At 38.5% G+C, this 14,241-nt stretch overlaps 1 protein-coding gene across 1 annotated transcript; it reads left to right on the forward strand.

The window, feature by feature from the left end:
- Window positions 1-7,003: 7,003 nt before the first annotated feature.
- LOC762727 (retinol dehydrogenase 8) lies at window positions 7,004-13,340 on the forward strand. The gene is made up of 6 exons (XM_030988615.1): window positions 7,004-7,092; window positions 8,174-8,445; window positions 9,472-9,651; window positions 10,806-10,899; window positions 11,896-12,004; window positions 13,043-13,340. The coding sequence occupies exons 2-6, from the start codon at window positions 8,181-8,183 to the stop codon at window positions 13,244-13,246; spliced, it is 852 nt and encodes a 283-aa protein (XP_030844475.1). The 5' UTR covers window positions 7,004-7,092; window positions 8,174-8,180; the 3' UTR covers window positions 13,247-13,340.
- The last annotated feature ends 901 nt before the right edge of the window (window positions 13,341-14,241 follow it).

Here is a 14,241-nt window from a genome sequence, read left to right on the forward strand (position 1 = left end):
ATACAATTAATCAACCCAGCTCGGCTCTTATATGGCTCTAGCGCCCCCTTTAGCCCAAATGAGCGTACTACTACAAATCTCCCCTACTAAAACGATCTTGCACCTGGAGATCGTACAAAATTAAGATAAAATACTAGATTACCAACTGGGAATCATTTAATCAAGCAATACATATTTGTGTTGCTTTAAAGCATAATTTTGTCAATATACTATCAATACAGCATATTTGGGCTGCATTAACCAACACTTTGACTTAAAAATGTACTTTAAATGAATTACAGTTAACATTCTCCTTGCAATGTCAAACACTCATGCATAATTACATTATACAACAATATCCACATTTATTTATTTTACAACCAATTGACCAGGAAGACCTGCAATTGTAATGTCTTGTCCACCTTGCAAATATAACCCACCCAACAGAATATAATGTCAGGATGACGTCATGCCCTTCCTCTTCTTTGGAGCTGGATATCCCCAGACCTCTAAATCAAAGGCAGGCACAAACATCATCCCTCGATTTTAACTGCTCCCAAACATGGAAGGGTATAACCACGAAAATGACAACACAATGATATCGTGCCAGGTCAACTGGTAATTGTAATAATAAATAATATAACGCAACCAACGGCATATGATACCCAAAGCTATAGATAACAGTTAATCACATTACAAACAACCTACATGCATATATTCCTTAATTCCATTCTTTCCTCAAACCCCCATGAGAAAAAGTTCAACTGAACAATCAACATCGTCACCATGAAAACCAAACATCTCACTGGAAGCAAGACTAAACATGCCTTATTATATACATACAATTAACACCCTTTCTCATAAACCTGCACATGTATCATAATTATCTCAAAATCCCCAGTCGCAACAACCAGCAGTCTATAATTATCTCATCGAATCTACTTCCAACTAACATTATAAAACTCAGACAAATCTATTTTGTCACATAATGTACTATTTAATATCTACTTAATGTAGACTCCAACTGTTTAATTTTATCTTTTTTTATATATACAGTTACCAAACAAATATTAAGTGCCAACTTGGCACAGGATGGCTTCTTAAAAAAAAAGTTAAATCACCTGGTAACAATAATTTTGTACCTCGCAAAGATATGAATGATATCAGGAAAAACATACAGGACAACTAATGGAACTGGATTTCCCAAGACCTCCACAGCGCACTCCGTATGATGTCACCTTCCATCTTTACAATATTAAATGCGTGTAAACAAACCTAACAAGTTAAAGCACCAACATATTTGCATTTATAAATTTCGATACATTGAAATAATGCAGAATTCAGCAAAATATCATACCCAGATATCATGCCCACTATATACCAACATTATGAGACAGGATCGTATCATATCAGAGGATAACCCCCCTCTCCAAAACATTCAACCCTGAATTCATCCTAACTCCTAGTTAAGCATTTTATAAATAAGCTAACGAATCGTTATCAGTAAATATAACAAACGGGGCTCCAAATAAGTGATCTCTAAATTATCCACTACTGTCCATTTTTCTTCTGTATGTTTCAATGGTCTATTAGCATATGCTAAATAATGACGCCTTCTATCCTCCCCTACTTGTGATAGGCAAGGCCCTAACCTTTAGGCAATTGTATCAACTTCTAAAAACAAAACCCTATGAAAAACCCGGATAACTAACTGGTGCCTGAATCAACTTCTTTGAGTAAATTAAATGAATCATTCGTTAGAATAATCCACTCAAGCTTAAATAGTTTTCCCTTCTTTTTTGTCCTTTTACTAAAGGGAGAATTAGTTGAACTGAATCAACGGTGCAGCTAACTTAGCAAATTAATAAACGAAACATCTTTAATATACATCTTCTCCCAAGGAGCGCCCAGCCTCTATATGAATTTGAATGTTAGCAAACATTTAAAACATTTATATTTTATTACCGAATTCTCAATGCCTTTTTAGTCGCACAAGAGAATTAAAATACCAAACTTTTCCTCCAATGACCTAACTACAAGTACTCCCACCCTACCCTTAGGAGTTCAAAATGCACTCACAAGGAGTATTGGCTAACAAAACAGTAGCCTTGGGACTTTTCTTTATCAATTTACTTTAAATACATACTTCATTTTCTTCCAAATTTTTACCTGGCCCCTGGTAGTGGCCGAGAACGACCCTTTCCCTGCCATCGGCTTCGGCTAACTCTTTTCTCTACAATTACTGAACAGGATCTCGCACAATGACCAAACCCCCCACAACGCCAGCAAGCACCCTTGCTTAATTGAGATTGAGATGTGTTATTTGGAAGGTAATTGGGTGGAGATTGGGAAGTGGAGGAATTCTGACGCAACAATTGATCTAAACTTTGTTGCAATTTTTCCATTGCTGATAGGAGTTTAATGGCCAAGTTATCTCCACTTGCACCTTGTGGTGCTTGACTCTGATCTTCTAAAATAGAACCAAGGTGAAGTTCTCTGACCACTCCCCTCCTACCCTTAGGAGTCTCGAATTCACCCAACAACCCCAAAGCCACTTCCCTCACATCTTCAAAGGATTGTTCTTCCGAACTCATTTGTATTCGTTTTAATTCTAAACGAAAACTTGGGTGTTTGGTTCCCGCAACAAATTGCCCTATCAATGACTTATCTCGCAAAACCTTGAGAGCTTGTGCTTCTGTTTTAGAAGCTTTATCAACCGCACGGTCGTATAATTGAATAAGTTCTCGTGAGAACTCGACCAAAGATTCATTATCTTGTTGCACCCTATCGTAAAAAGCCTGTTGTAAAGATTGGACAGTTTCTCTGGGGCCAAAATACTGTTCCAATATCTGAATCAATTTTTTTCTATCTTTCTCGATACCTGAATGGCACCTAACCTCAGCCCTGGCAGACCCTTCTAAGTGTGCGAGAATAACAGAAGGTTGTTGGCTTTCTGGAATATGTGCTTGATCACAATAAAATTCTACGTCTTCTAGCCATTCCTTTAAAGTCGGGTCATCGGGCAGAGTAGGACTACCATGAAATTTGCGTAATTTTACTGGACCGGATGTAGTAAACCTACAACCCTGTAAAGCTTGGGTTAGCCCGGTTACTAACTTTTCCATTTCAATCATTATGAAACTATTAATATTAAGTGCTTATATTATACTAATTTAGGTTAAACGTAGGTTTAAGTTTAAATTAACTATCCTATGCTTACATTAATGCTAGCCAAAATTTGAAGAGCAAACGGGTACAAATAATTTCACCAACACACAATATTCCAACACTTAGTCTTACACTACAATAATTTCAAAAAATCTAAGACATCAATCCAAAAATATCAAGATTCAAAGGACGTTTCAATTTATCAGTTCATTTCAGTTCTCACTGTCCACTTTGCAACTTCTGCCAACATCTTTGGTTTCAAAACATACCTCAGCTCAACTTGTCCCCCGCCGAAGGTTGCTCCCTACGAACTTGGCGTTGCAGACCAAAAAACCCAAGTTCAGCTCAACAATCGAAGTATCAGAACATCTCCTTCAATTGCGTCCACGCTACTAGCAGGGTTGAGTATCGTGACGAGGCATCGGCGTAACTGGTTTCCCCCGCGAGCTTCCCGATACGCGCGTACTTCGGGTGCCAGGCCAGCTGACAAACCAGGTCCAGAGGAATCAGCCAGACTTTGAGTAACTCCTGTACGGGGAACCTCCATTAGGTAATACGTATCAGATCGCCCACGCAGAAATGGTTTGCAGAATATTTCTGGTGGGGCAGTCGACTAAACAATTTTTTCATTAGTATATACCAAACGTTCTGGACATCACGGAAGGCACATCATCGCGGACGTGTTGGTAACAGGTAAGAGGGGGGTCTCGGGGAAACTTCTCTCTCCGTGGTGATCCCAATCACATTCACCGAGAAGAATGTGCAATGTGTTCCAAGAAGGGCCTCCAATTACCCGTTGGCCCTATTCGTACTGGACTACTCCGCTGGAGCCACATAAAAAAAACATGCCCTGCAATAAGCGCCACGATAATCTGTCGCTAACTCCACCGGTGAAAAACAGTTCAGCAGCAGCAACTCAAAAATACTTCTGTGTTCCGAGCAAATGATATCGAGTTCGAGTGGTGGGTCGGCAGGACGAACCAGCGGTAACCGCTAGCAAGCCAACGGCAAACTTCGCCGTTAACGAAAGAAAGCTGACCCCATCCGTACTACCAAATGTGGTGGGCCAGTAAATGAGTTGAAGATGACAAGTTCAAACATAAATGAAACACAGGAAGCTCGGAATTACAGTTGAAGTCCACTTTATTAAATATATATATCAGCCGAAGCTTCAATCGTTGCAAACGACGAGTATTATTATTATTTGAACATGGTAAATAAACTGCTTCTCTCAGAGGCTGGGCGGCCCTATTGATTGAAATTAGCAGCACATCCTACTGAACATGGTAAAGGAATGAAATAAAACTCTCAAATAATATCTACTTTCAAATAATATCAACTAAAAACTCCCTTCAAAATCCCGCACCTCGCATTTAAATACCGCGGCACCCGATGAGGCTTAGATATTACATGATATTGCCAGCCAACCAGGAGGGCTCTTACGAAGCCAACCAATTACAAGACGGGATATATCCAATTACCCTTTAGGTCATCCGACCAATTAATTGAGGAGTTATACCTTTAATTAATTATAACCAATGACAAAGCATAATAGATGAGTGTTATCTGATCTAGTCACCGACAGAAATGGGAGGAGTCTATCTCTTCGCGAGAATGTCGCGTCCCCGGCAAAACAGTCTATTGTCTAACTTGTTATTGGAAATGAACACCTGTACATCTTGATGCAGGAATTCATTTCCAACGTGCTTTTCGAAATGAACACTTTAATCTAATGCAAGAATTCAAACCCAGGGGTTGTTTACCCGTTCCCGGCATACTATTGGAAACATAATTAATGTTATTTAACTTTTAGGTGAATACAATTAATCAACCCAGCTCGGCTCTTATATGGCTCTAGCGCCCCCTTTAGCCCAAATGAGCGTACTACTACATTTGCATTGTAATTATTCTCCTTTTTCTGTTTGAAAGGTTTACATTTTTGTAATGACTGGTCTTTACTTCAAATGTTATAATGTTTTGTATGAATTTTGCATAATATTTAATATGGTATTTGTATTTTATTAGAAATAAAATAAACAAACTGAGCAGTACTCAGTGGAATTCTAGTTTCTGTCATTTAAATACCAACAATCAATACTTACTTGAAAAATACATCATATCAACCTCTAAATGGACGAACGAATGCAATCGGAAAAAGAGACTTGTAATCCCTTTAAACTCTTCAATTACTATCCAGAACTTTGTGCGATATTTAGAAAACAACAAACCATTTAGAAGTGACTATGAAAGTTGGCTATTTTAAAGTGATTTATTACTTTTGATATTTCAAGCACTTACTTTGGGACAATTCCCTCTAAAAATTGTGATTAGCATTTTTAAGAGTTTATCCCACTTCTCCCTGACTGTCCTAGTCTACCCCTAGCACTGCCCCAGTTCACCTCCACGGTAGTTCAATCCCCTCCCCCGTCCCAGGTCGAAAATCCCATAGAGACCAATAGAGACCATTAGACAAATTCTATTGGTCTCTAATGGTTTCTGTTGGACCCATAGAATTGAATCCAATAGAGACCATTCAAACCATCAGAAACCAATAGAAACCAATAGAAAAAGAAACCAATAGGACCAATAGGACCAATAGAAACCAATAAGACCAATAGAAACCAATAGGACCAATAAAACCAATAAGACCAATAAAACCAATAGGACCAACATAAACCAATAAGACCCATGCATATAAACCAATATAACTGATAGGACCAATAGGACCGATAGGACCAATAGAAAACCAATGAGACCAATAGAACCCAATGGGACCAATAGAAACCAATAGGTCCAATAGAAACCAATAGAAACCAACAGCTAACTCTATCTCATGCATATTCATGATTACTTTATACGTGTTCACAGAAAATTACATTTATCATAATTTGTTAAGCAACTTATGACAATGTACATCAATTTTGTGATTTTTATTTTCTTTCAGCAACTAATGACCAATAGATTATTTGTTTAATCATGTTACAATTTCATTCACGTTTTAGCAATAGATATATTGATTATAAGATTACTAACCAAGAAACAATTCATGTATGTTTATTATATAGAATAGTACAAGTTACAATAAAGGATATTCTTAAACTGACTTCAAGTGATCTAGATCTATGTGATGAAGTTAATGCAATTGAGATTTGAATATACTTTTTTTGGTGGACAGTTGCTAAAATCGATTTTGATTAATCATTATTGATCTACCAATAGAAGCCATTGGACTATTGGTTTCAATAGGGAATTCAGAATATGAGACCATTAGAAACCCATAGAAAGATCTCTAATGGACCAACAGGAACCCATAGAAAATATCTAATGGACCAACAGAAACCCATAGAAGACATGGGTGGATGCTGGTCCAATAGAAGCTTTCTGTTGGTCCATCAGCATTTCTTTCTCTGGGTTTGTGTTGGTCCAATAGATATTTTCTAATGGTTTCTGTGGGTCCATCATTTCACTTTCCCTATTGAAACCATTAGACACCAATAGCTCTAATGGTTTCTGATGGTCCAATAGGATCGGATCCTAATGGAATTTCGACCTGGGGTTCAAATACTCTTTTGTTAAATGATTAACTGCATGCATATAAAACCCCGCACAATATATTACTGTAAACAAATGGAGCTAGGGGCTATCTACCATAAATCTTTGCAAAGTTACAACGTTAAAAAGTCCTGCCTCATGATTCGTGTCCCATTTTTTGCGGTTTTCGTAATGGTTTAGACTTTAACGGCGGGGCAAAGCTGTAGAACAAACTCGAATCTTATCTTTTATTTCGAGAACGTTCATAATTACGTAACTGGAAAACACAAAGTCCTGAATGCAAATAACGCTTCACCGTAAGGTGGACGTGTTTGCTTTATAAAGCTGATCGTACACCGACGGCTTTGATTTACAGTCCATTCTTGAAGCTGACCGTCGACGCAACAGCATTCTGTAAGTATCCGTATCTTGTTGTATATTTTGTTGTCTTCAAATGTTTCTTATCATTTGCAGGCTTTAGTATAATTTAGATCTAGTATGTTCTATAGTTCAGCTAAATGCAATCGTGCTTCTTCTTCTTCAAGATAACTGATCTGCCTTCTTCAATACTGAAGATTCTTGCAGATGCCGTATACTATGCTATGCTATGTCATGTAATTCTCTGAAAGATACAAGGTTTGGTTACAACACTTTTAAATTTGTGAGAATTTTAGTTTATATAAAATGGAGTCTTAAGCTAACGACACTTTGTACGCAGACGGTTACAAAGAACTACCATTTAGATATTTAAGAAAAATGTTGCATTGGATCAAAATCGATCGCAATTTTTTCCATTTAATCGGCGCAAAGTAACCATCTCCCATCTCTCCTCTAAATCGTTGCGATTGTTATCTAACTCACTGTACTGTTATTAGCGTTTTTATTGCGATACAATTTTGACTGTTCAACTCCGTCGCAAGTCGTCCGTGACTTTAACTCCTCTGACAAAATTGCACCGGGCTCGAAGGTTTCGCTTTGTTATAGGCCTTACGGTTAAGGGTAGGGTTGGGATTGGGCTTTATTTAGGTTAGGATAAGGGTAGATAAATGGTACAAAAATTTGGATATTTCATATTCAAATTTCAGTAATGTAAATGGCACCAGTCATCTACTAATAGTGATTATGCAAATGAGCGTCCACAATGTTTTTAATAGGTTGAATGGTATTTCATTGGTAAATGAATGGTGCCCAATGGTACGTTGCGAGCGTTATCTCAATGGTATCACAATGGTATTTAAATGGTGCCCTATATGGTATGTCGCAAGCGTTATCTCAATGGTATCAAAATGGTATTTAAATGGTGTTTGTGAATGGTATCCGTATGGTATTTTCAATGGTACTTCCGAATGGTATACTATTGGTATACTATTCAACATTTTGTGTGAGGGTAAGCTGACTGTTTTTTCGGGTGTGGGGTCACTCGGTTATTAGAGCACCTTCCACCGAAGATTATATTTAACCTTCCAATCTTCCTTTCATTTCTATATCCTCTCAGGAACACCATGGCCCCTCTTGTCGTACTCATCTCCGGCTGTTCGACCGGTATCGGTCTGGCCCTAGCCGTCAGGCTGGCCCAGGACCCAGACAAGAAGTACCTGGTCTATGCCACCATGAGGAATCTGGCTAAGAAGAAAGGCCTCGAGAAGGCGGCGGACGATGCCCTCGACAAGACGCTCTTCGTTCGGCAGCTCGACGTCACCGTCGATGATCAGGTCAAGAGCATCTTCGAGTTCATTATGGGGAAACACGGGCGTGTCGACGTCCTGGGTGAGTGTAGACTAGTTTGCAGGGACAGACTCTAATTCGATTATTTACCACAGTTCATGAAGCATTTAACAGAGCCTAGGTATGCGGGTCTCTGGCTGTGTCTGAACATGGTCTAAAGCAGCTGAAGTACATAGCATATAAGTAGTATGCTGTCTCATAGTCTCACATTGCAGTTACATACAGTGACTGGCGCAAGAGTATGTGCATGCAAACTAAGTGTATAATACAAACATATTGTATTGTCAGTGTAAGCAGTTCAACAAACTTGTATGCATTGTGTTACTTTCAGCTTACTTTCTCTTTAGGCTCCGGATATGACGGGGAAACCGCCTCAAAAACCCATACTTCAGACATTTTGTTTAGCAAATCCAGACTATTATTTTACTGGTATTATGACCATATTGGATCTGTATCATTGTACGTGGGCTCACAACGCATTGAAACGAAACATTTGAAAACCGTTTGAAAACCTTATTTCTTTCTTTTATTCGTTATTTCTCTTTTTCTTCCATTCTGTTTTTGTTTCATTATTTATTTTCATCTGTTTTCTTTCATTCTTTCTTCTTCTTCTTCTTCTTCTTCTTCTTCTTCTTCTTCTTCTTCTTTTTCTCCTTCTTCTCCTTCTTCTTCTTCTTCTTCTTCTTATCATTATTAGGCATTTAGCTACGCTATTCATAATACACTATATCACAGCGCTTACAATAATATGCAATATAACAATATAACCACAAATCTTAACATCACATTGAATAAACAAAAATAATAGCGAATCAAGTAGGAAATAAATAGGTTTTAAGGAGTTTTTTAAAAACATCCACTGGTGGAGCAGCTTTTATACTGGAGGGAAGCTTATTCCACTCCTTAGCTGCTGCAACAGTGAATGTGCGATCTCCTGCCTTACTACGAGCCACATAAAAAGTCAATCGAAATGGGTCTGCATTGGAGCGAAAGTTTGTACGCACAGGTCGATTACTTATTCTTTTATTTATTTCTCCCTTCTTCCTCCTTTCTTATTTCTTTTCACAGTAAATAACGCTGGTTTTGGTTTCTTCGGGGCGCTGGAGGCGATGAGTATGGAGAAAGCTAAGAATATGTTTGACACCAACTATTTTGGCACGGTGCGGTTGATACGAGCAGCGCTGCCTATCATGAAGAAACAGAAATCTGGTCGCATCGTGAATATCAGTAGCGTTGTTGGACATCTTGGTGAGTACGAGTAGTTTTTAATTTTTTGCTCCATTCTCCATTTCATCGTCTTGATAGATTTCAGGCGCGGATCCAGGATTTCTTAGGGGAGGGGGCCCAACTTTTTTTTTTTGCTCCCGAAAATTTGAAAATCGCGCCGGCCGAAAAGTCGCTCAGTGGGGGGGGGGGGGGAGGTACAGAGCACATTTTTTTTTTTTTTTTTTTTTTTTTTTTTTTTTTGCTCCCGAAAATTTGAAAAACGCGCCGGCCAAAACTTCGCTCAGTGGGGGGGGGGGGGGGGGGGGGGGGGGGGGGGGGGGGGGGGGGGTAGTGAGCACATTTTTTTTTTTTGATCCTCAAAAAAATTTCAATTTGCACCCCCCCTTGAGCGCCAGGGGGGGGGCCCAACCCCCCAAAAAGGTAAAAATCACGTGATTTTACATGATTTTTTTCTCAAGGGGGGGGGGGCCCGGGCCCCCCGGGCCCCCCCCCTGGATCCGCCACTGATAGATTTATATGGGTTTCTTCAATTAAGATCGATGTCGATTTCGAATGTGTATTTATACTATGGAATAATTATAATCATATTACTTCATATGTTGTATTATATTATAATTTGATTTTTTTTTTATAAAGTTTTGTACTTCTCTCTTTTTGTACCTATAGAAGAAAAAAAACAGAGCCATTGTGTTAAATGGTTCTGAATAGAGCTATCCAGTCGTAAACTTGCTTTTTATAATTGTTTGTTCGTTTTTATATGTATGTATATCTTTTTTATGCGGAAACCAAACCGAACCAGACCAATCCTAAAAATGACTTTAAGATCGCTTTTTGGAGGGCTTACTAGATACTGATAGCTGTGCCACACGGTGTATTAGTTTTGTGATTGCATAACTCGTAAAATCAACAAAGGGTTCGAGTTGGGTTTAACGAATATATCAAAGGTCGATTTGGTTTGCAAACATGAGAAAAGCCTTATATACGTAGGCTAATCCGAACAAGATTCTTAATTTATAAGTGATAAGGTATTGAAAATTGAAATCGCCTTTGAGTTGATTTCTCGAAAGTCTTTGCGGTCGTGTTCAATTTTTTGTTCTCTCTCTCTCTCTCTCTCTCTTTCTCTTTCCCTCTCTCTCTCTCTCTCTCTCTCTCTCTATATATATATCTCTCTGAAGCTTTGCCTTACATGGATATGTACAATGCGTCCAAGTTTGCGATGGAGGGTCTTAGTGAATCGTTACTGCCACAGCTTAAAAACTTTGGTATAAGGTACGTGCTATCCCATTGAACTTATTAAAAATGAAGCCTAGTTCGGTCATGACGTGGTATCAAAACCGACTTTGTTTTACTTTTTATGATGACTTGAGTGTAAAGGTTTGTTCAGATATGACACGGCAAACTGATGCGGTTTTCTTTATGATGAGTTCCGACTGGTGATGTAAAGTATAATACGCGTCACATTTTACCGTATCCCCCCCCCCCCCACTCAGTGTTATTTAGGGTACGCATATGCGTGTTCTCTCCTTTTGAAAACACCCCCTAAGTCCGGTGAATCTTGTGTACTACGAGCCGGACTTTGCCGGTACGTGAAAAGTACCCATTTACCGGACATGTTGGTAACACGCATGCGGTCATTTCGATCCCGGGGCGTATTTAAATAAATAAATTAACAAATAAACAAAGCTGAGTGAATACATGCAAAACTGGACATTTTTCGCGCACTGTTCTTGAGTTGCATGCCATTCGTTTACTCTTTTAAAAATGAAATATGTATATTTTTGCGGCGATTTTTCGCGACATATATATCTGAACAAGCCGTTACACGATCAAATTTGAAAATAAAGTCGAATGAATAATATCCACTGCTGGCATTTTCTGATTAGATATGCTAGAAATTCGTCAACTTAACATGGACACCTTGAGATGTTTGATATTTTTTGTTAAAGAAAAAACTCTACTAATACCCCCCCCCCCCCCTCCCCAAGACGTAAAATGAATATAAACACACACAAACAAAGATTAAGTTATAACTCTAATGGAGGTACTGTGGTATATTATGGTGAGCGTTCTTGACAAGAGGTTCTAGGTTCAATCCTCATCCGGTGCTTACATCCTTGGGTAAAATGTTTAGCCTTTATTTGTCCTTCTCTGCACAGTTGTAGATAGTATAAAAATAATACACAGCTGTGAGGGCATTAGTATAATAATTACCCACGCAAGGTATTATATATTTTTTTCTTCCTTTAAATACTTCGTATTTTATAGCATCAGTACAGTCCAGCCAGGACCAGTGGCGACCAACTTTGGTGAAGCTTTGGCCGCGAACGCCGGCACAGAAGAAGACAACAAAGACGTTTCTGAAGAAACGGTGAAGGTGAGAAATCGTTTTCGTCGTAACCATAAATAATCATAGTTCATTTCTTGAAGGGATCGGGTTACTTTGTCTCACATTATGCAACAAAATCCTGGATTTAGCTCATGCTGCAATGATATTTATAAATATTGAGGTCAGTCAGGAACCCGTGCACTTTTAGGAGCCGATCGCCTGTCTGATTATCAAGATAGTTATGATTGGAAATAGAAATTTAAAAATTCGTTTTCCTAACCGTTTTTCATAACACTAGAGACTATTGGGGAAATGAGTATGGTAAAACCGATCACTAATTTTTTTTTTGAGGCACTTCATGATCATTTTGAAGCGCAATTATTTTAGGGCTTCAATATTACACCATATCACAGACACTGATAACACGTATATATACCATGCATCTCAGATTTTACATCGTTTAAACGATGCCTTTGAACAAAAAGTAGTATTGCCTTTTCATTTTGTTTTTCAACTTTAATTCATTTGTTATAATCTGTATTAGCTCAAAATGTTCTTTGTACTTCCATGCGCATGCCTGTCATTTATTGTCAAGAAATTTCGTGGTCTAGTGGATACGTCACTATAGACCGTCGGGCACTAATAGGGACTTTTAGATTTGCGTGGACTGATACGTGTGACGTCCATTCAAGGCAGTGCATAAACAGGACGTCGATCGTAGCAATCCCCATTGTCTTCGTCTGCGAATCTAAAAGTCCCTGTATTAATCTATATTTGCCACACTTGAAAAGGGTTTTAGTAAGTGCATGGGTACCTGGGAGGATTTTTTTCTTAGAATGGTTTCAGCGCCTTAGAGCAGCTGTGCTAAGCGTACAGTATTACTAGGCGCCTTAAGCATCCTCTAGTATAGATGGATGTACGCAATAAATGTAGTTATTCTTCTTCTTCTTCTTCTTCTTCTTCTTCTTCTTCTACTACTTCTTCCTCTTCCTCTTCCTCTTCTCTTCTTCTACTTCTTATCTTTATTATTATAGAAGCTATTACTATTATTATTGCTACTTTTATTATTATCATTATCCTATGCAGCAAATGACGGCATTCCGACTCCTACTCCACAAGCCTGACCTGTTCGCCGCCCAGCAGACCGAACCGGTCATCGACGTCATTGTGGAGTGCGTCGAAGCGGAGAAACCGAAACTGCGGTACCCGACAAGCGAGAGTGTGCGGAGGTGGGTCGCCAAGAGATACCGCGAAGAAGGGGTGACTGGCTTAGAAAGTTTGTTTGAATGAGTTAGCGTGAAAGGATGGTAGTGAATGTGAGAGACATTGTGGCAGCTCTAGGAACGACGGGCTGGGGTGGAGGGGGTGGGGGATTAAAACTCGGTCAAACTCGGTCAAACCCGATAAAAACTCGGTCAAACCCGGTAAAACTTGGCGAAGCTATCTGACTTGATGATCAGCTCCGAGAGGGTGATAGTGCCACGAAAGTTCAAGATGTATACATCGGCAGATACAGGGATGAGGGGATGTGGTATCTCAAAAATAAAACCCCAATCTGATATACCTTATACCACACAATACGCACAAATAGAAAATGACATGGAATTGCCCCAAAACGCCTATATAAATTAAGGTCGAACAAATATTAAATTGGGTTGAAATACAAACATTGACATCAAGCGCAGGGTCGGGTCGGGTTATTATGCTTATTTGTTTTTTGTTGTTCTTTCTTTAAATTGATGTAGGAAAAGGAAATGTGAAAACAAAATTGAAACACGTCTATTGAAATTAAATGACGCTGAATTGTCACTTCTATCACCTTTTCTACCTCTGACATTTTTATACTAACTAAGACTCAAGTTGGAGTTTAAATCAAGAATATTTGAAGCTTCTTGAGGGTGTTTTAGATCATTTGATAATAAAATGGTCGGCGTTATTTTAAGATCGACTTAAAGGCTTGTTGAAACACTCCTAAACCCCGCCTATAGCTGAAGTATGAATTTGGCGTTACAAATGTAATTATCTAATAATACTGATGATTATAAAAATTGTTAGATGTTGTTAAAGCATGAATAAATATTCTTGTAATATTTGATGTGATTTGTTTGTGTGTTTGTTTGTCGCTTCCTAAAATTCTTCAATATTTGACATCAGAAATCGATATGATAGTGTAGATTGTTATTACTATTATGGTTATTGTTTGGAAATACTTACCTGATGGGGCAAATAATATTGAAAAGTTGAAAGGGACAGTGTCAAAATAGGTAAGAGCCTGACAATTTGTT

Source organism: Strongylocentrotus purpuratus, unplaced genomic scaffold (genome assembly GCF_000002235.5).
Source record: "Strongylocentrotus purpuratus isolate Spur 01 unplaced genomic scaffold, Spur_5.0 spur5_scaffold_17, whole genome shotgun sequence".
Classification (NCBI taxonomy): domain Eukaryota; kingdom Metazoa; phylum Echinodermata; class Echinoidea; order Camarodonta; family Strongylocentrotidae; genus Strongylocentrotus; species Strongylocentrotus purpuratus.

Excerpts from the sequence above, each read along its gene's own strand:
- LOC762727 (XM_030988615.1), top strand. The coding sequence starts at position 8,181 with ATGGCCCCTCTTGTCGTACTCATCTCCGGCTGTTCGACCGGTATCGGT. Across the intron at positions 8,446-9,471 it reads CGGGCGTGTCGACGTCCTGG|TAAATAACGCTGGTTTTGGT; the intron begins GTGAGTGTAGAC and ends TTCTTTTCACAG. Across the intron at positions 10,900-11,895 it reads CTTAAAAACTTTGGTATAAG|CATCAGTACAGTCCAGCCAG; the intron begins GTACGTGCTATC and ends CGTATTTTATAG.